Source organism: Nomascus leucogenys, chromosome 22a (assembly GCF_006542625.1).
Source record: "Nomascus leucogenys isolate Asia chromosome 22a, Asia_NLE_v1, whole genome shotgun sequence".
Classification (NCBI taxonomy): domain Eukaryota; kingdom Metazoa; phylum Chordata; class Mammalia; order Primates; family Hylobatidae; genus Nomascus; species Nomascus leucogenys.
The window spans coordinates 10,515,341-10,539,969 of NC_044402.1; the positions used below are offsets into that span (position 1 = coordinate 10,515,341).

General features: G+C 50.8%; 1 protein-coding gene across 1 annotated transcript in view; it reads left to right on the forward strand.

The window, feature by feature from the left end:
* Positions 1 to 561: 561 nt before the first annotated feature.
* CLMN (calmin) overlaps positions 562 to 24,629 on the forward strand; it is a 136,084-nt gene continuing 112,016 nt past the window's right edge. Inside the window, exon 1 of the mRNA XM_030803047.1 lies at positions 562 to 753. Within this exon, the coding sequence (XP_030658907.1) occupies positions 672 to 753 (82 nt within the window). The 5' untranslated portion in view covers positions 562 to 671. The remainder of the gene's footprint in view (positions 754 to 24,629) is intronic.

Sequence of the window (24,629 nt, forward strand, 5' to 3'; positions counted from 1 at the left end):
TGCCCCCCGACCCAGGCCTCGACGCTCCCCACGCAGGGCTCCCAGGATTCGGGGATGGGCAGGGCTCGGGTCCTGGTCCCTCCAAGTGGGGGCTGCCTCTCCAGAGTGGGCAAAGGACAGGGGACCCGCGGAGGGGGCGTCTTATCCCGGACGGGAGGGAGACGCTGCCTCCTGGACCAGGTACTGGGACCCGCGGGCCCACCCCCAGTTGCGTCACCAGGCCCACCGCCCCCTGAGACATCACAATGTGGGGGCCGGGACCCGCGCCTCATAATCGCCGGTTTGTAACCAAACAATCCAACCTACAAACACCCCGGAAAGAAAAAAAAACACAAACTAGCCTGACCCAGCCTCCCGCCCCTGCCCCGCCCCGCCCAGCCCCGCCCCTCTCCCCTCGCCCCTCAGGGCCCCCGCCCCCGCACGGGGGAGTGAGCGCGAGCCCGGCGCCCCGCACCCGCCGCCCCGCGCTCGCTCGCTGCCAGCCCGCGGCGGGGGCGGCCCAGATCGCGCCGCCCGCCCCGCCCGCGCCCCGCCCCGCCCCCGCCCGCGCCCGCCGCGGCTCCTGCTCCGCGGCGCCCTCGCCGGGTGCGTGCCGCTCGCGCGCCCGCCAGCCAGGCTCTCCGCGCCTGCCGCCCGCGCCGCGCTGGCCCGGGCCCTCCCGCCCGCGCTTCATGGCTGCACACGAGTGGGACTGGTTCCAACGCGAGGAGCTCATCGGGCAGATTAGCGACATCCGAGTGCAGAACCTGCAAGGTAACGCAGCCCAGGCTCGGCCGGGCGCTCGGGGAGCCCGGGGCGCCGCTCCGACACTTGGCAACTCCCCCCCGCCGCCCCCGCTCGCCGGCCGCTCGTTGTTCCTGTCACTAGCCTCGGGGTGGGAGGCTGGGGTTGGACACCCGCCTCCAAGCCCCAGGGCGGCCAGCCCCGGCCAGGTTTACAGTTGCCCAGGGGGTGGGGCGCCACACGTGTGTGTGTTGTGGGGAGAGGGCTCGCATTTTCATTAGGGGGACGTCACCACCCCCTCCAGCCACCGCTGCGAGTTTGGAGAAGTTTGTACGTGGGCTTTTGGGGCGGTGGCCCAGGTCAGGGAGGGGAGGAGACAGTGCGACTCTGTGTGTGTGTGTGTGTGAGTTCGTGCACTTCCGAAGTACCTTCGAGGCAAGGGGAATTGAATGGTGGGCGGCGCTTCAGGGGGTGAGTTGGGGAAAGGGAGGCCAGGGGTGCGGATCGGATCGGTGGGGTCAGGCAAGCACCCAACTCCAGCGGCCACTTTGCTTAGGGAGCTGCCCCTCCCCTGCAGGATCAGGACTGTAACTGGGGAGAGGGCGAGAGCCCCCTCCCCGCCACGCTGGCCCCCAGCTCCGACCCTGCCTGGGCACAGGACACTGGGACCAAGCCTTCTACCTGGGAGGTAGCTGAGAAGAGATGAAAGAGAAACTCCAGTGGTGGAGAGCGGCTGGGGATGGCGGTGCTACACATGAAGTGTGTTTCTCTTTCAAAAGAATTTATTCAATGTGGAAACTTAGAAAGCACAAAAATATTTGAAAGAAAAAAGTCACCCATAATTTCCCCCCTACAACCTACCCACCCAAAAGACAACTGTTCTTCGTGGAACTGTATCTCCAGCTTCTTTTTTTTCATATGTGGGCTTTGCAGAACTAGACAGAACACCACTTCCGGCCCTTCTTCACCCACATTGACCTGTGCAGGTGAAGCTTCTGTAGCTGCTTCCCCTGCAGGCTTGGGTTTCTAGAGATTCAAGGTTAGGAGTGGCTAGGAGCGAGCTGGGAGGCCTGGGCAGAGAGGCGATGGGGCCGTGGGTTTCCTCCACCAGCAAGGGCAGCCACTTTACTGTTAGAGGGCAGGGAGCCCCAGCCGTTGGGGGATGGATGGCCGAGCAGTCAAGTTTAAACATTACACCTGATTGAATGTTTCCTGGGAGCCCAGGATCTGCCCCACCCCTAGGTTGGGCAAGGACAGTGCCGGCAGAGGTGACCTCAAAAGGACTGGGGAGCCTCCTGGGGTGGACACTGGAAACAGCTTGCTCTGGGCCGCTCTGAACTCTTCTGGCTGTGATTTGTGTTAAAGGAGGAGGCCTGGGCTGAGGATGTTGAAAGTGATCTCTTTTGATAATAAGCCAAGTGCCTAGATCCTGTTGCCTGAGAAGAACTGACATCCTGTTTGGGGGTGGGCATTAGTGTCTTCTGCTGAGATGCCATCTTGTTTGGACTGTCACACTTGGGTGTGAGTGTGTGTACCTGTCTGTCTTAGGCAATCACTGAGTGTTTAATAAGCACATACTAACCAATGCTTCGTGCAACAAGTTACTGCATTCCTCTAGGATTAGCTCCTGGTGTAGAGACGACTGACTGTTGTGAAGAGATGCCCCGTAATATGAACATTAGGTTACAACCAGAACAATGGGAGAAGGCTTTACAGAATAGGGACAATTTGAGATGGGTCCTGGAGGTTGGGTAGGAGTTCACTGAGTAGGCTCCTCTCCCTCAGCTCCCAGTGAACTGTCCTCACTTTTAGGCAAACATCAGTTACAATTTAAGCATCAACAGGCTTTGCCATTAAAAAAATAAACTTTTAAATTTATGTATATGTTTAAATGTGCACTTATTCTTAAGTTCAACAAAACTTTATGTATGGGTACATCTGTGTAACAGCCACCCAGATCAAGATGTAGATTTCCAGTACCCTAGATGGTCAATTCATCTTCTTTCCCAGCCAGTAACACTGCCCCCAGACCACCAAGGGAACAAACTTGATCCGTTACTGAAAGTTAGTTTTGCCGCTAGAACCTGATATACAATTGGGTCATACAGTATGTACTCTGGCTTTTTTTTTTTTTTTTTTTTTTCCAGCATTATGTTGGTGTGATTCTTCTGTGCTCTCGCCTGTATCTGGACTTCCTTTTCTTGCTGAGTACTATTCCATGGTATGGATGCACCGCCGTTTGATGATCCATTCACCTGTTGAGGGACTTTGGGTTGTGTGCAGTTTGGGGCTATTATGAATGAATGAAGCTGTCCGTGTCTTTTGGGGGCATTAGCACTGTAGAGTTACCGTGTCGGGCGTTGTGCTTTGCTTAGCATTGCTGAGAAGAGGCTGGGAGTGGAGTTGGGGGCAGGCATCTGTCTTCTCTTGATTTTTCCCTTGGTCAGTCTCTTGACTGAATGCTTAATAGGCATTTTCTCTCCTTGCTCCTGTGGTACTCAGGAAGTCCCAGCCAAAGGGCCGAGTCTAGAAGGTGCTCCACGCCGAGCTTAGAGCATCTGCCATAACTGGCTGTCAGATGTCAGATGGTCCATGGCCCGGGATGTGCCTGGATGATCGGCTTTGGGGGCCACCAGCCAGGGGCCTTGTTCTTCTGAACTCAGTGCAGAGGGTAGTCAAGTTAAGGGAGGCAGGAGGAGTCCAGGCAGAGGGGCTGCCATTGAAGCTGTGTGCCTGCTTACAGCACAGATAGCCGCAGTTGTCTTGGCAATGGAAGGAGGGCTACAGTGGGATCTTACAGATCTGTAATCATAGGGATTGAGAAGGATTCCCAGCCTCCATCTGCAGGCAGCAGTTGCTGTCAGGGTCAGGCATTCCTGGTTCTTTTCAGAAAGCTTTGACTCTCTTGGGGCCCTGGGATGGGGTGATCCCGGGGTCATTAATGAGGGGTAGCCCTGAGGTTATGGCCTCTGGGATATTGCATTTCAGGGAAGAATAGTTTAATAATAGAGCTATATCTTTATATCTTTCCATATATCCATATGTTTAAGTTGACTTAGAAATATCTTGGCCTCTGCTCACTTGCTCATCCAAGGCTTTTATCTCTCACCCTGAACTGTGGGATTCTGAAATCTATGCAATATGATTGTGATGTCATAGATCATCCCCCAAAAAACAATGGAATGAAGATTTCCAGACCTGTCTCTGGAGGTCAGGTTGAGCTGGGCAGAGTGATGGCCCCTCCCGAGAGGCCTGCCACTCACCTTCCTGTGTCTGATACTTGAGCAGATGCAGTTCTCATGGATACGTTCACTTGCATAGCTCAAAAAGATGTTTGTCAAGGAGGAGCCCTCTGCCAGAGCACAGACACGTCCCTCTGGGCAGACTGCCGGTGCCACCCTCACAGGGTCCCTTGCAAGGAAACGGGGGTGGTCCAAGCTGTTGACCTTTTTGGAGAAGAGAAGATGGAATTGCAGGATGCTGGCAGCCTCTGCCAGGTGGTCGCCACTTCCTTGGAGCCGTGTGGGAAGGCAGGGACGTATTTTCTAGAATTGACATTAGAGGTGGTGTGTTAATAGGTCTGCACCTTAGTTCCCTGCCTGGCTGTTGGCTACAAGGGCTCCGGTGTCCCTCGAAAGACAAGCTACTCTGGCTGCCCCCTCTCCCTCTTTGCCTGAACCTGAGGGTCCAGCTCAGTGTTCCTCCAGTTCTGGGGGTCACTGTACTATTGGACAAAAAGGGGTGTCAGGCCAGGATTTAAAGAAGACTCCATTCATGTGGGAAGCCTCCACCACCCAAAAAACCCACAACCCTTCTCTGAGCAGTTTAGCACATGTGTGTTGAGCATGTAGCATCTTGCAGGCATTGGAGAATGAAAGCTGGTTCTAGTCTCTGCCTTTCAGGGGCGTGAAACTGTCATGGGCACCCAGCCAGACTGGAGCTTGAATTTTCTGATTCTAGCGGTGCGGAGGTCAGTTCTGCTTTGGGCCATCCCCTGTCATTCTGGTGCTTTTGGGGTTTGATGCTGTAATTCTGGACCTGGACTTTGAAGGCCGAGCAGAAACTTGACTGCGTAGGTTCTGGGTTTCACAGTGCAGAAGGGAGAGAAATTATTGGAATCCCCTCAAGGGCAGGCTCAGAGGCAGGGCAGGGCCTGTGTTTTCGGAAGGATCAGCCCCGGCCCATGTGGCCCACTTTCTCCTTTTGTTCCACTGGCTCAGGCCCAGGCGCAGGTGTTCCTCATGCGAGCTTGGATTCCACAGTGACTGACTTCTTTATGGCTTTCCACCTACCACTCAGCCACTCGAGCATGTTGTTGCTAAAGCCACCAGTAGGTTTTGTGACCTACAGCAGAGCTTCCCAACCCGTGAGCTAAGGGCAGCAGAGTGGGGGCCTGGGCAGCCCTTTGGTCCATCCCAGGACAAATAGTATCATGGTCCCATGTGACCATGAGAAAAAGGCCAGGTTGCACTGGCTTACGGGATGAAGTCCAAGCCCCTTGACCTGTTGTGCGAGGTCACCTGTGGCCTGGCTCAGGATGCCACACCAACCTTCTCTCCCATAACTCCCCAACACTTCCTGCCCCCACAGCCTGCCCCTCCAGTTCCTTATCGCCCCATCTTTACCTCCCTATCTCTAGACCTTCCTTTCACACAGCAGTGGAGCACACAGTAGTGGGATGGGATGCTGCCATGGTCACTGTTATCCAGCAGCCAGAGAAGGAATGGAGCCAAGGAGGGTCTGTTCCTGTTCCCACCTCCGCCAGCTCTTAGAGGGCACAGCAAGTGCACTGAAGATTTCTATATAAAAACCCGAAGAAAACCAAATGCACAGGTTTCATGTCAAGGAACTGCCTGCCAGGGCACTACCCTTGGGGCTGTGTGCCTGGTTCTAAGGGATGAATCATCATGTAGAAAGTTTCTTTCTGGCCTGTGGCTGGGGTCAGGCCACGGGCTTTGAGTTCATTCCTGATTACAGGCAAAAGGCCGTGTTCTAGTGGCAGCTCCGTCCCTATCTCATGGTGTGGATTTTTCTCGAGGGGCCTTTCCAGGTGGAGCATTGTGCAGCTGTGGAAGTCACAGCCAAGACCCAAAGGCTGAAGGCCTGAGCCAGGGTTCTGGCTTTGTTGCAAACTCGCTGTGAGATTCTGAAAAATCTCTCTCCCTTGCGGTTCCTTAGTTCCCTCATTTGCAAAATGAGAGGGTTGGATTATCTGGGGCTCAAATCCACCCCTGGGAAGGTGGTCAAGGAGTGGTGGGCCTGGGCAGGTGCCCACCTACAGCCATCTGCATTCCAGCCCCTGGCATGCATGAGTGGATGGCTGGTGTATGACTCTGGGCTCTGCTAAGCACTGCTGGCTGCATCCTAGATTCTTTTCACTGTGGATTGCTGGAGATTCACTTCCACCAAGTGTCCTGGGTAGAAAATGTTGCATTTCATAAGCTTTGCTATATAAATACACGTGGTAAATGATTGTACATTCTTGGCTTGTCCTTGGCTGTCAAGTTGAAGGTACCTAGGGAGGTTTAGTGGCCGGCCCGCAATCAGGGCAAACAAGGGGCTCTGGACTCCACCCACGCATGTTTGTACCAGGAACAAGAGTGTTCAGGGACCAGGTAAAACAGAAGCCCATCTCACAAATGGCTTTTCAGCAGGGAGAGGGAAGCCCTCAGTCCAGTTGGCAGCAGACCTAGGAAGAAGTTTCACCACAGAATCACGTGTCAGCAGCCACGACTTTGCATCAGAGCAGCCCAGAGCTGCCTGCTGGCCCTACAGCCTCAGGAGAGAGGCAGGATGTCTCACCAGATCTGCAGCTCTAGGGAAGCAACCCTTTGCCCAAGAGGCCCAGATTTCATAAACTGCCCTCCCTGACCTGTGGAACACTCTGGCATTTAAGTTTTCACTGAAATAGCTGAGGCCCTGGACAAAGTCCCTCTGCCTAACAAGCCATAGATCACATCTGCCCTATGTCTGAGGGGAAGAGAGAAAAATAAAGTAATTGTCTTTTTTTGTGATTGAACCATTAAAAGTGAACTCCCCGTTGCCTTAGAAACCTTTTCATAAATTTTTTTTTATTTCCCCATGCCTCTTTTTCTTTTGTTTGTTTAAACAGTGATAGATTGCGTTAGTCACAGAAGGAATTAGAGGCAGCATCAGAAATCATAAGTGCAGCATCAAAAAATGGACTTTTTCTTCCTTACTGGGTCTTCTTTTCCTACTTTCTTTCTATCAGAGTAGGGATTTGCAAATTATGGCCCACAGGCCAAATCTGGCCCACTGCCTCTTTTTGTGAATAAAGTTTTATTGGCACATAGCCACACCTATTTATTTGCATATTGCCTATAGCTGCTTTTGCAGGACAAGGGCACAGCTGAGTAGTTGAGGCAAAGAAGTACCCACAAAACCAAAAATATGTATCATCCGGCCCAGTGTAGAAAAAGAGGAAGACAGAAATGGAGAAAGTGTTAGTAAAATGCTCTCAGCAAAAGAAAAGGGGTGTGTGTATGTGTGTTTTTAATTTTAATTTTATTTTTTTGAGACAGAGTTTCACTCTTGTCACCGAGACTGGAGTGCAATGGCGCGATCTTGACTCACTGCAACCTCTGCCTCCTGGGTTCAAGCAATTCTCCTGCTTCAGCCTCTCGAGTAGCTGGGATTACAGGCGTGCGCCACCATGCCCGGCTAATTTTTATATTATTAGTAGAGACAGGGTTTCACCATGTTGGCCAGGCTAGTCTCGAACTCCTGACCTCAGGTGATCCACCTGCCTTGGCCTCCCAAAGTACTGGCATTACAGGTGTGAGCCAGTGCACCTGGCTGTGTATGTGTATTTTTAGTGTGTATCTCTCTGTGTGTGTATGTCTGTCAGTGATGTTTTTGCTAAAGTCTCAGCTGCTCTCCCTTGGAACAGCAGCCCAGGATGAAAGCCGTCAAGATGGCCCCCACATCCCAGAAGTAAGGCGTTATCTTGGAACCCCTGCCACGTGCCTCCCACACTTGCCTGGTCATTGTTATCCCACGTCTGATTCTATCCAGAAGAAAGCCCCAACATCTGTGGACAAGGGATCACGCTTGTTTCCAGCAGCAAGATGTGAATATAGGGGCCTGGGAGGCTGGAATCAGGTTGGTGGGGTAAGTCTGACCAGCCTTCCTACAGAATAGGAAATGTATCCTTGTCAGCAAGTATCAGGCTGCTATGCAGAATACAGCAATCTGGAAGACTTCCTGTAGGAAGTTAGGAACTGTATTTTTTTTTTTGAGACGGAGTCTTGCTCTGTGCCCCAGGCTGGAGTGCAGTGGCGCGATCTCGGCTCACTGCAAGCTCCGCCTCCCGGGTTCACGCCATTCTCCTGCCTCAGCCTCCCGAGTAGCTGGGACTACAGGCGCCCGCCAACACACCCGGCTAATTTTTTGTATTTTTAGTAGAGACGGGGTTTCACTGTGTTAGCCAGGATGGTCTCGATCTCCTGACCTCGTGATCCGCCCGCCTCGGCCTCCCAAAGTGCTGGGATTACAGGCTTGAGCCACCGCGCCCGGCTAGGAACTGTATTTTCTAAACCCAGACCCAGGGCATGTGACAAGGAGAAGATGCTTCTCGTGATGACAGCAGGGAATGCTTGTTGTATGTGTGGCAGCCCAGCCTTCTTCTCCAAAGGGTGCCTGACTGCCTGGGGTACATTTTGAACCTGCTTTAGAAATGGGCTTACCCACTTGAAGCCTGGTCCTTTGGTCAAATAACAGTTGTCGAGTCCTCCTGAAATTCTGGGAGCTGGGGATGGAGGGATGGGTGAATGGGACCTGCTAGGAGTTCTCAGTACAGAGAGGATAGGGTTATGGTGAGGTTGAGATCAGCGTGTAGGAACTGTGGGTGCTCACCGTGGGTCCTGCAGGAGTGTAGGGTGGGGAGGGAGGCCCAGTCCAGCCTTGAGGGAGATATTTGCACAGCTAGACTGCCCTGTAGGTTTCTCTGTGAGTTTGGTGGAGAACCGGGTGGTGGCAACAGGCCTGAGCTGAGAGTGTACAGACCAGGGCTCTGGTCATGGGGCTGCCACCACTTGGCCACAGAAACCCAGGGAGGCTTCCTGACAGAGGGCAGGAGAGTGGGACTCAAGGGGAAGGAAGAGGCCCACTTGAGTCACAGACTGTCTACCCAGGAGGCCAGAGAGTGTGGTGATGTCATGTCACAGTGGTTCCCTCTATGTTCTGCATCCCTGGGATGAAGAAGGTGGCAGAGGATGGGGCACAGAGGAAAATCTTTCCCATGAACCCACGGGGTAGGGGAGTGTGTGGTGGGGGGCCATGGGGTCAGGGAGAGCCCCAGCAAGCTCCTCAGCAGGACGGAAGCCAGGGTTGGGTCGGGGCATGCAGGATGGTGCGTCCCAGACGGGCCCATGCGGTTGATCTTCACCTTTTATTTCTGTCCCTCTTTTTATTCGGTTCCCTTGTGTTCTACTGCTTCTTGGAGATTGTGGTCCAGTGTCCCTAAGGCACAGAAAAAGCAAGGAGGATTTGGGGAATTTACAGAAGGCCTGGGGTCATTTTGGTGTTGACCAGAACTACTTTCAGCTCCTGCAGAACTGCAGACCTCCGGGTCTAACGGGAAGGACCTCAGGCTCCGATGGTGGAGGCACGCCCCACCCCTGCCTTCCTCTCCTGGGGGTTCTCCATGCAGCCAGGAGCCTTTGCGATATTTATATCCCTCTCCTTTTTAAAACTATTTTTAATCCTCTATGGTATGACATACTTAAAAGCAGTGTTCTGAGCCCTTCCAGCTGAGAACTGGGGCGGCGGGTGGGGAGGGGGCTCGGAGGTGACCTGCCAATCTGGTGGTGGAGGAACCTGAACCTTCAGATAGCACTGTTCATGCGCCTCTTCCCTCGCCTCCTGTGTCCCGTCAGTCCTGGCCCTGAATGTCTGTCTCATTTGGGCCTTCCCACGTTTGCCTCCTTTGCACACATTCTCCTTGTTAGTTGCCACGACCACTGTCTACCCTGCCTCCAGTCCCCCAGTCCTGCTCCGGCCCGGCATCCCCAAGACGTTTCTCACACCCCATCCATCTCTCCACCAGGGCTCTTTGCCTTTGGGAAGAAGCACTGCTCTGTGCTCTGCCCCCACCTCTCCTGGCCTTCCTTGAAGGAACTGGGCCACAGCTGCACCCAGGTGTCTTCTGGGTTCACCCACAGGCCACACCCTTTATCCTTGCTGTGCCTTTGTCCACACGGTCCCTTCTGCAGAGAATGACTGTGACCATGCCCAGAACAGCCTCTTTGGACCCTGTCTGTGCCCTCCTGGACAGAACTCACAGCCCTGAGATCTGGACTCCCAGGGGCTTCACAGATGCCCTCTGAGCTCGCCTCTGAGTGGAGCCCTGAGTGGAGTGCGTGCATCTTTGTCCTGCCAGCCCCTAACATGGAGCAGGTCTTCAGAACCATTGTAGGCTGGACAATGCCTCCCCCTGCAAGATGTCCACATCCTAATCCCCCAAATGGGTGAATATGTTTTCTTCCTTGGTAAAAGGGACTTGGCAGATGTGATTAAGCGAAGAATCTTGAGATAAGGAGATTATCTTGGATTATCCAAGTGGACCCAGCTAATCACAAGCCTCCTTATAAGAAGGAAGCAGGAGGGTCAGAGAGAGAGGGAGACAGGAGATGTGCTCATGGAAGCAGAGTTGAGAGTGATGCCGCTGCAGGACGGGGCCAGGAGCCGAGGAATGCAGGGGCCTTGTGTTAGGCCGTTTTTGCATTGCTCTAAAGAAATACCTGAGTCTGGGTAATTTATAAAGAAAAGAAGTTTGATTGGCTCATGCTTCTGCAGGCTGTTCAGGAAGTGTGGTGCCAGCATCTGCTTCTGGGGAGGCCTCAGGAAGCTTCCAATCGCGGCGGAAGGGAAGGGGAGCCAGCACAGGCCCCACCTCCAACACCGTGGATCACGTTTCAACCTGAGATTTGGAGGGGACACACACCCAAACCGTATCAGGCCTCTACAAGCCAGAAAAGGGAAGACCTGGATTCCGCTTTAAAATCTCCACAAGGAACACAGCCTTGCCCGTAAACTTGGTTTTGGCTGGTAAAACCCATTCCGACTTCTGACCTTCAGACTAGAAGAGAATTTATTTGTGTTGTTTTCAGCCACTAAGCGTGTGGTAATCTGTCACAGCAGCCATAGGAATCTCATACACAAATAAATAACAAATGGCTGTCAAGCCTTCTCCGCTTCCATAGAGGAGACACATTGGGGAGATATTTGCACAGCTGGACTGCCCTGTAGGTTTCTCTGTGAGTTTGGTGGAGACCAGGGTGGGGGCAGCAAGCTTTAGCTGAGAGTGCACAGACCAGGGCTGTGGTCACAGGGCTGCCACCACCTGGCCGGAGAACTCGGGGAGGCTTCCTGACAAAAGGCAGGAGTGGGCTTTAAGAGGAAGGGAGAGGCCAGTGTGAGCCAACAGACTCTTTACCTAGGAGGCCAGAGAAGGTGGTGGCGTTGTGTCATGGTGGTCTCATCTATGCCCTGTGGCCCTGGGACAAAGAGGGTGGCATCGTAGTGTCCTCTAGTTGCATAAGCTGTTGTGTGGATTTTGGGACTGAACGTGTTCTGGCAGCAGTAACATCTCTGTACTAATCCCTGTCTTCTTTTGGAGTGGAGATCCATGAACCCTGGAAATGCCGTTACCCTAGAGCAAGCTGAGTCCTGGTTGTGTTGGGTAAACAATCTTCTACTTGATGTGAAATATCACAGTTTGTTTAGAAAACAAGAGAGCATCATTAAAATATGGGTTTATAGACAGTTTCCAACTTTTGGTTTTATTACATCACATATCGAAAGTCCCAGGCTAGACATGCAAGTTACAAGGGACTTCAGTTGCCAAAGAATGGAAAAAAAGTCCTAATCGTGCCTCACTGTTTCAGTGCTGTTGAATGACGTCGTCTGTGTTTCCAACCTCCGTAGCCTCCCTCTCCCTCCTTGGCTGAACACGGGATTAGCCCCACAATCTTCGTGGCCCCAGTTCCACTGTTGTCTCGTGGTAGGTTTATGAAACCAGTAATGATCATGGATAACCACACTTCCCATTTTTTTCCTTCTGTTTCTACTTATTTTTATAAAACAAGGATGAAATATAATCAGACATTCCAGTAATATTCCAAATATACGGCCGTGTGGCTGAAAAAGGTCCCCCATGGGTGTGCACGGCTTCTTCCTTGTCAGGCCACACTGGGGGAGTTGCAACCTGAGTTACAGAAGACAATCTGCGGTATTGTTGTTGTTGCAATATGTGTAATATATGGTACAGCTTGTATAAAAATCAATTAAGTCAGGGACTGTCTTTATTGGTTATAGGGCACTGATGTGATCATGGGGAGTGTGTGCAGGGAGGGGGTTGGTAGGCTGGGGAGAGGTGGCCACAGTGCAGGACCCTGTGCCATGTCTTTAGAAGAACCCTGATGGTGGGCATGATTATCAGCCCTGAGAACTAAGGCTGAGTGAGATTGTCACAGGTTCCAAGCCATTGAGCTAATAAGTGGTAGAACCAGGAATCAGAGGTAAGCCTGAGAAGATGAAGTCAGTCAGGGGCTGGGTGGTAAGATGAGATTTGAATGTGGGGACATGGGGAGAGACTTGACCAGCGCTAGAGCAAGGACCAGGTGGTGCTAGAGAGGACAACTGACTTACTTGGAACCCAGAAAGAAAACTGGATCCCAGCTAAAGGATGTTGGGCAAGATGTCAGCCAGCCTTGCTGCTGAGCCTTATCACAGCCTGTTCAGTGGCCCAGCTGGTTCTGTTTAGAGTCATTTACACACCAGGTTTTTCTTGAACTAACAAAGTAAAGGCTGACTTCTTGACTGAAGATTTCTGCCTGGTGATTCCCCGGGGTGGATCTCAAAAGAGTGGGGATCTGAAGAAATTGAGGAGATGAAATTCTCATAACCTTGAATGATGGCAGAAGTGAGCAGAGGCAGCCATGGGAACCACCCTCTTGTCCCCCCCCCCCCCCCCCCCCCCCCCCCCCCCCCCCCCCCCCCCCCCCCCCCAGGCCAGCCCCATCGGGCCAACCACCCTCCTTGTCCCCGTGTTGTGTTATGGTGATGGCAGATGATAAAGCGGAGCCTTCTCCATCATGTCATTTAAGGCTGACATAAACCTCTGGGGCCCCTGCTTCACAGATGCAGACTCCGAGGTCAGAGGGGCTCCGTGGCTTTGCCCTGTTCTCAGCGAGCGAGCAGCAGACGTGAGGTTTCACAGCATACTGTGGTGTCTCCAGGAATTTGCTGCAGCCCCCTGGACTCACCAGGCCTTTCTGGAGGCCCGTGTACAAAGGCTCCTTCCTCTCCTTTCATGTACACAAGCGTGGAGCTCTCTCTTGGAGAGCTGGCCTGGCCTGTGAGTTTAACTCTGATCTAAAACAAACCAAACGTGTTACCTCCCGATTCAAAGCCAAAGGCCTTGGGTGCCGAAAGCAGGAGTTTGCCCCGGGCAGTGGCCTGTATTGAGTTCCCAGGAGTACCTTGGGCAAGGGCCATGAAGTGGCATATGACCCGTAGGGGACAGAGACATTGCAATGCCATGAGGTCAGTGAGGGATTGCAGAGTGGGCGAGGAAAGAAAGAGGAACAGCAGGAATCAGATAAGTGCTGCAGTCCTAGGTTGAGGCTGTGTAGGGTAGGCACTGCTACACTTGGATTTGTTGTTACTGATGGCTTGTTTACTGTGGGTTTGCCCAGGTAGACCAGAAGCCCTGTTGGGTCAGGTGCTGGAGTCTGCCCTGGCCACCCGTGTGACCCAGGCTTAGAGAGTGCTCAGTTTATATTGTTGAATGCATGAATGTGGGATCAAAGGGAGAATGTGGATGCTGGGTTTGGCAGAGCTGGGTTTGAGCCTGTTTTTAGTATTGACTGGCTGTGGGTAGCTGTGAGCCCGACCATGTCTTTTTGGTGGAAAGGGATGATAACCCCAACTTCTCCTGGTTGCTAGAACATTCAGTGAGGTCACATGTCTTCATCAATGCCTGTTTCCCCATTCCCTTGCCTTTTCTTTAAGGTTTGTATGGAAAACAGTGAGACCCCAGCCCCTTTCCCTGGAGGATATGGCTTGCATTGGTTTTTAAGCTGATGATTTTAGTATTTTCTTCCATGTCTCTAAATAACATGCATGTATTGCTTCATCTTGATTTTTTGGTTCTAGGCCCTGGTTTCTTACTGTAGAAGGTGAGGATGTAGGACCCCTCTTTACCTCCTTTAACCTCAAATCTGCCCCCTGTCTCAGCTTCCCCATATGTTTTCATCATAATTTTGATAAGATCAGTAACTGGGGTTTAAAGTGTCACTAGTAGGTCAGTGCTCTTCAGAGCTTAGTTGTGTAGTAAATGATGGTCACTTTTCCTTACCTGATCTGCTTTTTGTTTTCTTTGGAATTAAATATTGTCTGCTGTTGCTGTTGGTGGTGGGGTATGTGCTTATTAATTCATCTGAAACGCTCTTACTATTCTAGATATCTCCTTAAGTTGTTTGGGTGTATCAGGTAAAGTGTTTCATTTATCTCTTCTTTTTTTTTTTTTTGTTTGAGATGGAGTCTAGCTCTGTCGCCCAGGTGTGATCACTGTCTCTGTGCAGTGGTGTGATCTCGGCTCACTGCAACCTCTGCCTCTTGGGTTCAAGCGATTCTCCTGCCTCAGCCACCGCTTCCCGAGTAGCTGGGATTACAGGCGTGCACCACCACGCCCAGCTAATTTTTTTGTATTTTTAGAGAGACGGGGTTTCACCATGTAGGCCAGGCTGGTCTCGAACTCCTGACTTTAAGTAATCCGCCCGCCTCGGCTTCCCAAAGTGCTGAGATTACAGGCATGAGCCACCATTCCTGGCTAGTTCTCTCTTCTTGAGCAAGTCTGGGGCCTCTGACCTTCTTCAGTCTGAACTTGTGCTGTCCTCCACACCTAGGGCCTAGCTGTCACCTGGACTGCCTGTCACTGTCACCTGTGGTCCCCCTTGCTTCTCTCCTGGGTCAGATCTCCTGCTTCCTGCCTTCCTCTGACGGCTTCACTCGTTGAATACAGGAGCACATCCTTCCTGAGAGAGAGTGCCTGGGTGGTAGATTTTCTGAGAATTTGCACATGGGAAAATGAACTTATTCTCTGATTCTTGATTGCTACATTAGCTGGGCATCAAATTCCAGGTTGGAAATGATTTTCCTTCAGCGTATTGAAGTGTTCCTTGCTCCACTGTCTGCCTGCTTCTAGGGTAGCTACAGAGAAGGGTGAAGTCATCTCTAATCCTCTGTTTGCATCCTGCTTCGTGCTGTCTGGAAGCTCACAGGAGCCTTGGTTTGTCCCCAGCAGCCTGAGACTTCAAGGTGACCTGCCTTGGTGCTGGTCTCTTTTCATCCATTATGCTGTGCCCTTAGTGAGACCTCTCTGGAAACTATACTTCAGTTCTGGGAAATTTTCTAGGACAATCCATTATGATTTCTGCTCCTTGGTTTTCTGACCTTCTAGAACTCCTTTTACTTGGATACCAGTCCTCGTGGGCTGATCCTCCAATTCTCTTACCTTTTCTATTTTTTAATCCCTTTTGCTCTTTGTTCTGCTTTCTTTGAGATTCCATCAATTTTACATTCCATATTTTAACCTATCACATTTTTAATTTGCAAGAACTCTCTCTTATTCTTCAAAGAAGCCTCTTGTTCACGACTGCAGTATCTTTTCTTACGTGCTGAGGATGATCATGATGGACAGGGCTGGGGTGGAGCTTTGAGAGGTGGCTCACACAGCGCTCAATGGCGTGGAGCCAAATGGCTAGTTGGGAATCCTGGCTCTGCCACTTACTAGCTTTATGATTTTGGACAAGTTATTTAACCTCGCTCTCTCTTTTTTTTTTTTTTTTTTTTTGAGACAGAGTCTCGCTCTGTCACCCAGGCTGGAGTGCAGTGGCGCGATCTCGGCTCACTGCAAGCTCCGCCTCCCGGGTTCACGCCATTCTCCTGCCTCAGCCTCTCCGAGTAGCTGGGACTACAGGCGCCCGCCACCACGCCCGGCTAATTTTTTGTATTTTTAGTAGAGACGGGGTTCCACAGTGGTCTCGATCTCCTGACCTCGTGATCCGCCCGCCTCGGCCTCCCAAAGTGCTGGGATTACAAGCGTGAGCCACTGCGCCCGGCCAACCTCTCTCTTTTTCAAAGGCCTCATCTGTACAATGGGAAGAATAATACTGATGTCTGCTTTGGGAGCTGCACTAATTGCATGAGTTACTGGAGGTGAAGGGCTTAGAGAGGGCCTGGCGCACACTGGATGTGATGGACGTGTGCACCCCTTCTCTTGGCTTCGCTTGATCTGAAGCTTTCGTGTTAGAGGCCTTCTTTCTTAGCTGCCTCATAGTCCTTGGTTGCTTTCCCCTATTTAAGAGTTGGGGACTAATAAGCATTCTGCAGGTTCTGAGTACATGGGTGTCCTTCCTGACTGGAAGCTTCTCCCATAGGTCCCTACTGGACTGTTTCATGGGGACCCCCATGCCAGTTTCTTTAGGTCTTTCCTCCCAGGCTGCTTGGGCTCTCCACAGAAGGGTCTTACAGTCTCCTGTCTGGAGGGTCAAGACCAGGCTGCTGGGGGTGAGGAGTGGGGGGTTTCGGAGCTGCAAGAAGGAAGTGGGCTTGGGAGGCATTGGTCCTCTGTATGTAGCATGTATAAAATCACTTAATCTGGCTGTTGTACAGATTGTACAGCAATCTGTACAATCAGTGCAATTGTACCATACAGATTGTACAGTACAATTTGCATTGAGATCTTCTCAGTTTTTTTAACCTCTTCAGAGAATCAACTTCCAGTTCTGTGCCTGATGGGGGAGGGACAGTCACCCAGCTGGGAGATGTGGGGGAGGGGATGCACGGATCCAGCTGGTTCTTTCCTCTCCTCCTCTTAGTGCATCCCTGCACTTTAACCCCATTTCCAGAGATACCTGCCACCACTAATTCCCGACCCTTTGAGACTTCTGGGTTGTAAATTGGCTTGGTTTTCATCCTTCCTTGCTGTCACTGAGGATGTAGATTCCTTTTTTTTTTTTCTTTTAAGACGGGGTTTCTCTCTGTAACCCAGCCTGCAGGCTGGAATGCAGTGGCACCATCATAGCAAACTGCAGCCTTGAACTCCTAGGCTCAATCAAACCTCCTGCCTGAGTCTCCCAAGTAGCTAGGACCACAGGCATGCACCACCATGCCTAATTTTGTTTATTTTTTTATAGAGATAAAGTCTCACTATGTTGCCCAGATTGGCATCAAACTCCTGGGCTCAAGTGATCCTCCCACCTTGAACCCCCAGTGTGCTGGGATTACAGATGTGAGCCACCACGTCTGGCTGAAGATGTAGATTTCTTTGAGTTTGCCAAATCCGTAACCACTGGTCCTTCTTGCTACCGCCTAGAATTGTATTGCTGTCTCCCCTTCTTCTGTTCTTGCCATCGTTGAGGGTTTGTTATCTAAATACGTAATGCATACATAAAACAAAGTCCCTTTCCTCTAGGTTTCAATAAAGTTGGGAGATGGACTAAAATTAGAAGCCCAGTTGGGTCCGTCCTCATCTCTGAGAAATCTCTCCCTTCCTTTCCAAGCGTCTCAGAACAGCCAGATGGGAGGCTGGCAAACAGCCAGATGGGAGGCTGGCAAATGGGTGCTGCCATCATCCTAGCTTTGGAGATTCCAAGTCTGCAGATGCCTACTGGCTATGTTCATTCCATTTTGACCATTTCCCAGGCTGCTGCTGAATGCTGGTTACCAGGAGAAATCGGGGGCATTGCAGAGGAGGCACTGGTCACACCTAATGGCTGTTTTCTCAGCCGCACACTTTGGTTCATCCATGGTTGAGGTCTCAAGGCGTGAGGGTTGGGGGCCCGTATGAGGTGCAGCTGCAGAGGCAGAGGACGTTCTCTAATGAACTCTCCGCCAAGGTCCTTGCCCTCCTCTAATCGCCCGTCAGTGGACTGAAAGCTCTTCTGAGCTTGGCCCGGCAGGGGCGGGCGTGGGGTTAACTTGACACCCCGCTCACCATCATGCACTTGTTGTGATTGCTGCTGTTTTCAAGCTGCAGCCTCTGCTGCACATTGGGTGCTTTGGCCCCCTGGGAGAGAAAAGCCACACCGCTGAGGGAATGAGTTATTTGGTAGAACATGCATTGCTTGGTGTTGGAGTCCTGCCTGCTTTTATAAAACCTCCTCAAGCCCAAAGCCACAGGCTCCCTGAGGAGAGAACTGGCTGGTGCCAAGTTTTTAAAGTTAAGCATTTCTTCATGGCAAGATTAAAAGTTATCCTGCTTGAGCCTCTATCAGATACTGACTTTACTTGATCTTCTACATTTTTGCATGGTTTGGATTACCCGGAACTAGCAGCACTGTGGAAACTCTCTTTGGAGACTCCGGTAAAGAACAAATCACTACCTGACCCTCCAGCACCGCTGAAATGATGCCTGCTTATCCTGCAGCCCTTATCTAGTAAACATAGTTGATCAGTAAGAACAAAGCCAGAAAAAGGACAGCCTGCCTGGCCTGTGGTGAAAAGAGAAGGTGTTTGAAGCCAGGCCCAGATTTGAATTTTAGCTTCTTCACTTTGCAGCTGCAGAGCTTTAGCCAAATTATGGGTCCTCGTGGTGTGTTGGTCTCTTCTATCTGTAATGTGACTTGAACAAATAGTCAAGCCCTCCCAGGGTTGTTTGGGGGACTCAGTGAAGTCATGAGTGTTAAAAATGCCCAATACTAGTGAAGGCTTTTTATGAATCAACTTTTGTTTTTTTCCTTTATTTAAAGTAAAAGAGGAATGTGTTTGCTTTGGTGGTCAATCTCATTAATATCTCATTAATCGTTTTAAAATATTACCTAAATGTTGAAATGATAATACTTTGGATATAGTAGATTAAAATATATATATATATATATATAGTTAAAATCAATTTCCCCTGTTTCTTTTGACTTTATATATAACAGGGCTACTGGAAAATGTAACATTATATGTGTGGCTCGTATTATATTTCAGTTCATCAGGACGAGGTCTAGGTTAACCCCTTCCTTCCTCCCTCCTTCCCTCCTTCCTTCTTTCCTTCCCTCCTTCCTTCTTTCCTTCCTTCCTCTTTTTTTTTATTTTTGAGATGAAGTCTCACTCTGTTGCCCAGGCTGGAGTGCAATGGTGCGATCTTGGCTCATTGCAACCTCTGCCTCCCGGGTTCAAGTGATTCTCCTGCCTCAGCCTCCCAAGTTGCTGGGATTACAGGTGCACACCACCATGCCCCACTAATTTTTTTGTATTTTTAGTGGAAATGGGGTTTCACTGTGTTGGCCAGGCTGGTCTCAAACTCCTAACTCAAGTGATCCACCTGCTTCCTTTCTTTTTTTGAGATGGGGTCTTGCCCTATTGTCCAGGCTGGAGTTCAGTGGCACGACCATAGCTCAGTGTTGTAGTGGCCCAGCTGAATGAGGTGAATGAATCGGTCACTTAGTCAATCTGTTGGGGTGGTGCTGGGGCATGTCAGACTTGGTGTCTGCACTCAGGGACCATGTTGTGGAGAGTACACAGCAGTAGTTGACAAGTACTAAGTGAATTGTCTGGTTAGAGGTCTGGAATTTTTTGGAGATGGGAGAGATTATTGGCGTTGAGTGATCCAGGAAAGTTTCCTATAGAAGGACTTTGCTTTGGGTGGAGGCTCAAGTAGGTGGGGCTTGGTGGGGATGGCCTCCAGGTGAGTGAGGAGGTTGGTATGAGCCAGCATGCAAGGGCAGGAATGTGCTGGGTGTTCAGGAAGGTGACCGGTCCAAGCTGGCTGGGCAGTGGACCTGGGGATGAGGGAGTAGGGGTCCTCATTAATAATGATGTGACCTTTTGGACTCATTTTCCCGTGCAGCCATTTCACCCTGTGGACATGGCCTAGGCTGGCTTGAGGCCAGCATCCCTCAATGTGTGAGTGTGGGGTGGCCACTCCTGGCTTTTGGAGCAGGATAGTCCTCTATGAGTGGGATGTTCCACACACGGCAGGAGGTTTTAACATCCTTGAGTGAGTCCACAAAATGCCAGTCATGTGGCAGTCAGAATTTCCCCCCGCATTTCCACCTGGGAGTGGTACTGCCCATTCGAGAGCTGGTAGGGTAATAGGCAAATGAAGGGGGAGCTGTGTTTCTCCAAAGAGCTGTCCCCACTTTCGGACACACAAGAATTATGGGAACTACGTGTGCCTTCACTCAAAAGACTCTTTGATGTGAAGCTTCAGCTTCGGGGCCCTTGGAAAATCCATAGTTGATGTAATAGCTGTTCTGTGAATTGTGTCCATTATAACCAGATACTCTCCAGTTGTCAGAAGAATCCAACAAAATGACACAATAGTGCATGACCCTTTTGGAAAGTTACTTCATGGAAAATTACTTAATGCATCAGGTGCAGATGCTGCAACTTTTATTTCTATTCTCCAAAATATTGCCTATTTTCAAGTCAAACCAACCAGAGCCCTTCTGATTCCTGAGTTAACTTCATGCAACAGCAACTTCCTACAAATATTTATTGAGCATCTGCTCAGTTCCAGGCTCTTTCCCAGGCACTAGGGATACAGAAGTGAGGAGAACAGACCTAGTCTCTGCTCCTTGGCAGGGAGTCAGTCCCCCTGGTCTCATCAGAATATAATGATGGCTGTGATGGCAGACTACAGGGAGAGTATCTAACAAGGGGACCCTGCATTATGTTTTATGGAAGGCTGTTCAGAGAAGATGGTGTTTTTAAGTTGAAATGAGAAGAATAAATGGGAGTTAGCCAGATAGGAGGGGGAGGAATGTTCCTTGCAGAGGGAACAACTCACCCAGAAGCCGAGGTAGGCAGCAGCGTGGCTCATGGACATGCTCTATTGCCCTGAGCTAACAAAGTTTCCATTAGAGGTCTCCTTTGGTCTGGAGTACCAAAGACACAGAGCCCTTGTGCCCTGCCAGGTGAAGATGGTCACATCTTTGCCGTTGGAAGCAGGTTCTGGATTTCTTCCATTCAGCGACAATGGACTGGGGCGTTATCAGAGAGTCCAAAAGGTCTGTGATTTGCTTCTTTTAAAACAGGCTCAGCTCCAAAGAGGCTCCACAGGTTGGCTCTGACACCGGCCCACAGAGTTGGGGTGACTTTTGTTTTACTCATCTATGTGCTTTGGGGTGCAGCAGGCCACTGGGGCTCTAGCACCCCGTGGTTGTGTCCTCTCCTCTCCCCATGACCATCTCTCCCATTTCTTTTTCCGGCCTCCGTCTTTGCCCTCCTGCCATCTGGTGGGCAGATCTGCCTGGGCTGGGACAGGGCATCATTTTTCTGGGTTGGGGATAATTAAAATGCTAAAAAAAGGTGATGGCAATATATTCCTACCTATGCCATCATCATCATCATCAGCATCATCAGCATCATCATGTTCCCATTTATTGAACATCTACTATGTGCCAAGACCCCTGTTGGGTATTTCATATTTATTTCTCACAACTATATGAATAAGATAATTATCTCCACTTTTCAGATGGGAAATTGAAGCTAAGAGAGGCCAAATACAAAGTCCACAGGCACACAGCTAGTTAGTGGCAGGGTCAGAATTTGGCCTTAGATCTTTCTCACTCTTCTACCTGTGCTCTTTCCGCTAAGCCACACCAATCCACCACCGAAATTGAGTTTGGCTCTGTGAATGACAAGCATGTGGTTCCTTGTTCAGTCCTCCATTTCAACCTCAGTTTCTTCTGTGTAAACCGAGGGGTTAGACCTCCGTTGTCCACGACGGTAGGACACGTGTGGCTATGGAGGAACCCTGTTCAGTCCAGATTGAGATGTGCTTTGAATATGAAACATACATGAAATGTGAAGACTTAATATGAAGCAAGAATGCAAAACATCTCATTAACTGTTTTAAAATATTACCTAAATGTCGAAATGATAATGCTTTGGATATAGTAGGTTACGTGAAATACATTATTGAAATCAATTTCCCGTTTCTTCTGACTTTCTGTAATAGGGCTACTTGACCTCCTGGGCTCAGGCGATGCTCCTGCGTCAGCCTCCGAAGTCACTGGGATTACAGGCATGAGTCCCCACACCCAGCGTATAATTTCTAAGAAATCTTTTAAATTCTCATGCTTAGGGTTCTCTTCTTCCTCAATCATGTAGTGTGTTTGAGCTCTTAAACTTTTTCTGAATTGCTTGCCCCATTTTATCCCTGACACTCTGCAGTGGAACTCTTACCCTTGACTCCTACTTGACCCTTGACTCCATTGGAGGAAAGAAACTGACCTCTTCTAATGTCACCTGCCATCCTGGACAAGATATTTCACCTTTGTGAGTCTCAGAAGCACCATGTATAAAATGGGGTTGGATAAGCCCCTCCTCGTGACATTATTAAGATAATAGGGTGTGGGCCAGGCACGGCGGCTCATGCCTGTAATCCCAGCACTTTAGGAGGTTGAGGCAGGTGAATCACCTGAAGTCACGAGTTCAAGACTAGCCTGGCCAACATGATGAAACCCCATCTCTACTAATAATACAAAAATTAGCTAGGCGTGGTGGTGGGCACCTGTAATCCCAACTACTCAGGAGGCTGAGGTGAGAGAATCGCTTGAACCTGGGAGGTAGAGGTTGCAGTGAGCTGAGATTGCACCATTGCATTCCAGCCTGGGCAACAAGAGTGAAACTCCATCTAAAAAAAAAAAAAAAAGATAATTGGATGTGCATACAGCCTGTACTATGTGCCAAGACCCCCGCTGGGTATTTCATGTTTAGTTTTCACAACAACTGTATGAATAGGGAATGATCTCCACTTTTCAGGTAGAACTAGTAGGAACTCCCCTGTTACACATTCTGTGGCCAACATGGGCCCCCTCTCATGACGGTTGGCAATTGTGTTTGGTATAGTCTCTGCCGACGGTGATGTTCATGTCTTAGCAAAATTCCTTACTGGTGACATGCTGCAGAGTCACATCAGCCACCCCATTGATCTTGCTGACACCAGGTCAGATGGGGTGAGGGTGCCGTTCCATCCTGTGCCCTAGGGGCAGGGATGGAGTTGGAGGAGGGTGTGGGTTGGAGGCCTGGATTTGCCTTGTACACCTGGTGCAGGGAAATCAGAAGCTTCTGGGCAAATGGGTGAAGTATTTGCCTAGAATCTGCTCTCCAGTGGCCATAGATACCCCACGGGCCCATCTGTTCGGGCCTCAAGTAGGCTCAAATCTAGAAACTCGGACATTGAAGAGCTGAGATGATGATGAGGGTGCTGGTGGGAGTAGTTGCAGAACAGAGAGAAAAGGCAGGAGGGAGGCCGCTGCCCTTATAGGGTGCTCTGTCTCAAAACAGAGCCCCTACGAGCGACAGATCCCACGGGGAAGCCAACCATGGGCTCGAGGGCGCGTCCCTGACCTCCCTGGCCTGTCTCCTCTTCTGCTGTTGCTGGAATCCGGTGCCCGCCGACACGCCCTTATTAATAGTGCTCATGAAGCCCTTGGCCGGGCATGGGTATGATCTGCAAGAGGATTATCCACTTGGTTAATCATCTGTGGTTGCTACTGTTTCTGTTTTATATGGTTATAAAAGTCACATCACCACATTTTTGGGCCATTACCCCAGCACAGCTGCTGCCGGCACTCTTGTGGCACCCCTCCTGATCTGTCTCCATTTGAGCATGTGGCTTTTGCACTTGTGTTTCTGGACTTCTCTCATTTGAGTCCCACTCTTTACTTTGCCTTTGCCGGCTAGTGTCTTATCCATTGCCTTCTTCCATGTTGTTGGGGGGCCCTCCCTGGGCTGCTTGAGGCCCCCGGTGCCCTTGGCATTGCATTTCAGCTCTTGCAACTTCATTGTCACACCTGTGGTGGCTCCCTCACTGGGTGTGAGCCCTTTGGGGGCAGGATGTGGTCTCAGCCACCTCTAGGAGCCTGGCCCAGAGCTAGCCCAGTGGTGCCCATGGAGTGGCCACACCGTGCCCCACTGAGCATCCAGGCCGCCTCCATAGTGGGAGATGGGAGGCTGCTTTCCAATCAGAGCTGCCTGATTGAGCATCTCGCTCTGTAGAGGCGTCTCTATGTTGGGGTGAAATTTCCTCAGAATAGGTTCCTAGAAAAACAATGATGAGGTCAAACATTTTATTGCCTTTGTTCAACATTTATGCTTGACTGCCATTCTGTTTCTTTCAGGGTGTAGGTTTCTGGGTCCCCCCAAACTCCTGTCCCTTGGCACGCAGAAAAATAAAAGAACTGTTGAGCTAGTTCTAATGGAAGGCAAGAGTGAAAACGAAGAGGAATGGTAACCAGAGGTTGGGCAGGGAAGGGAGAGGGCCAGCACAGGTCAGGTCTGGGACACTGGATTTAAATGCAGAAAAAATCCAAGTGGGAGGTGGTGGCATAGGGTGACGATCACACAGCTTAGAGCCCACAGCCTGGACTCGAATCTTGGCTCTGCCTCTTTGTAGCAGGGTCTCTTCCAACCTCAGAAGCCCTGTTTGCATCCCGTCATTTACCTTCTACTTCCTAGTGGGCGTGGACAGGTTGCTGTCTCCCCGCTGTGTTGTGAGTCCTTGTGGACAGTGGCCCTGCTGTCATCCTCCTGTATCTCCAGTACCTGGTGCTGCACCTGGTGCAGCATAGGCACTTAGCAAACAGTGGCGTGAATGAATGAATGCCGGAAGCCCTGGTGGGTGGCCCGTGGGGCTGGAGGAGGGACCTGGCTCTTGGGCAGTGTTCTTGCTCCTTCACAGTGTCTCCCATTCTGTCATGGATCCAGTGGGGCCTGGACACTGAAGAGTCCAGAATGGTCCTCTGGATCCTGGGTTTTTGCATCTGCTCTCTCCTGACTTGGATGAGCCTTTTTGGGTAGGGAAAGGGCCTGCGGCAGTGGTGGTGGGGTTGGGGGGAGCACAGCGAGGACCCTGGGCAGCCCAAGTCCCTTTTCTCTAC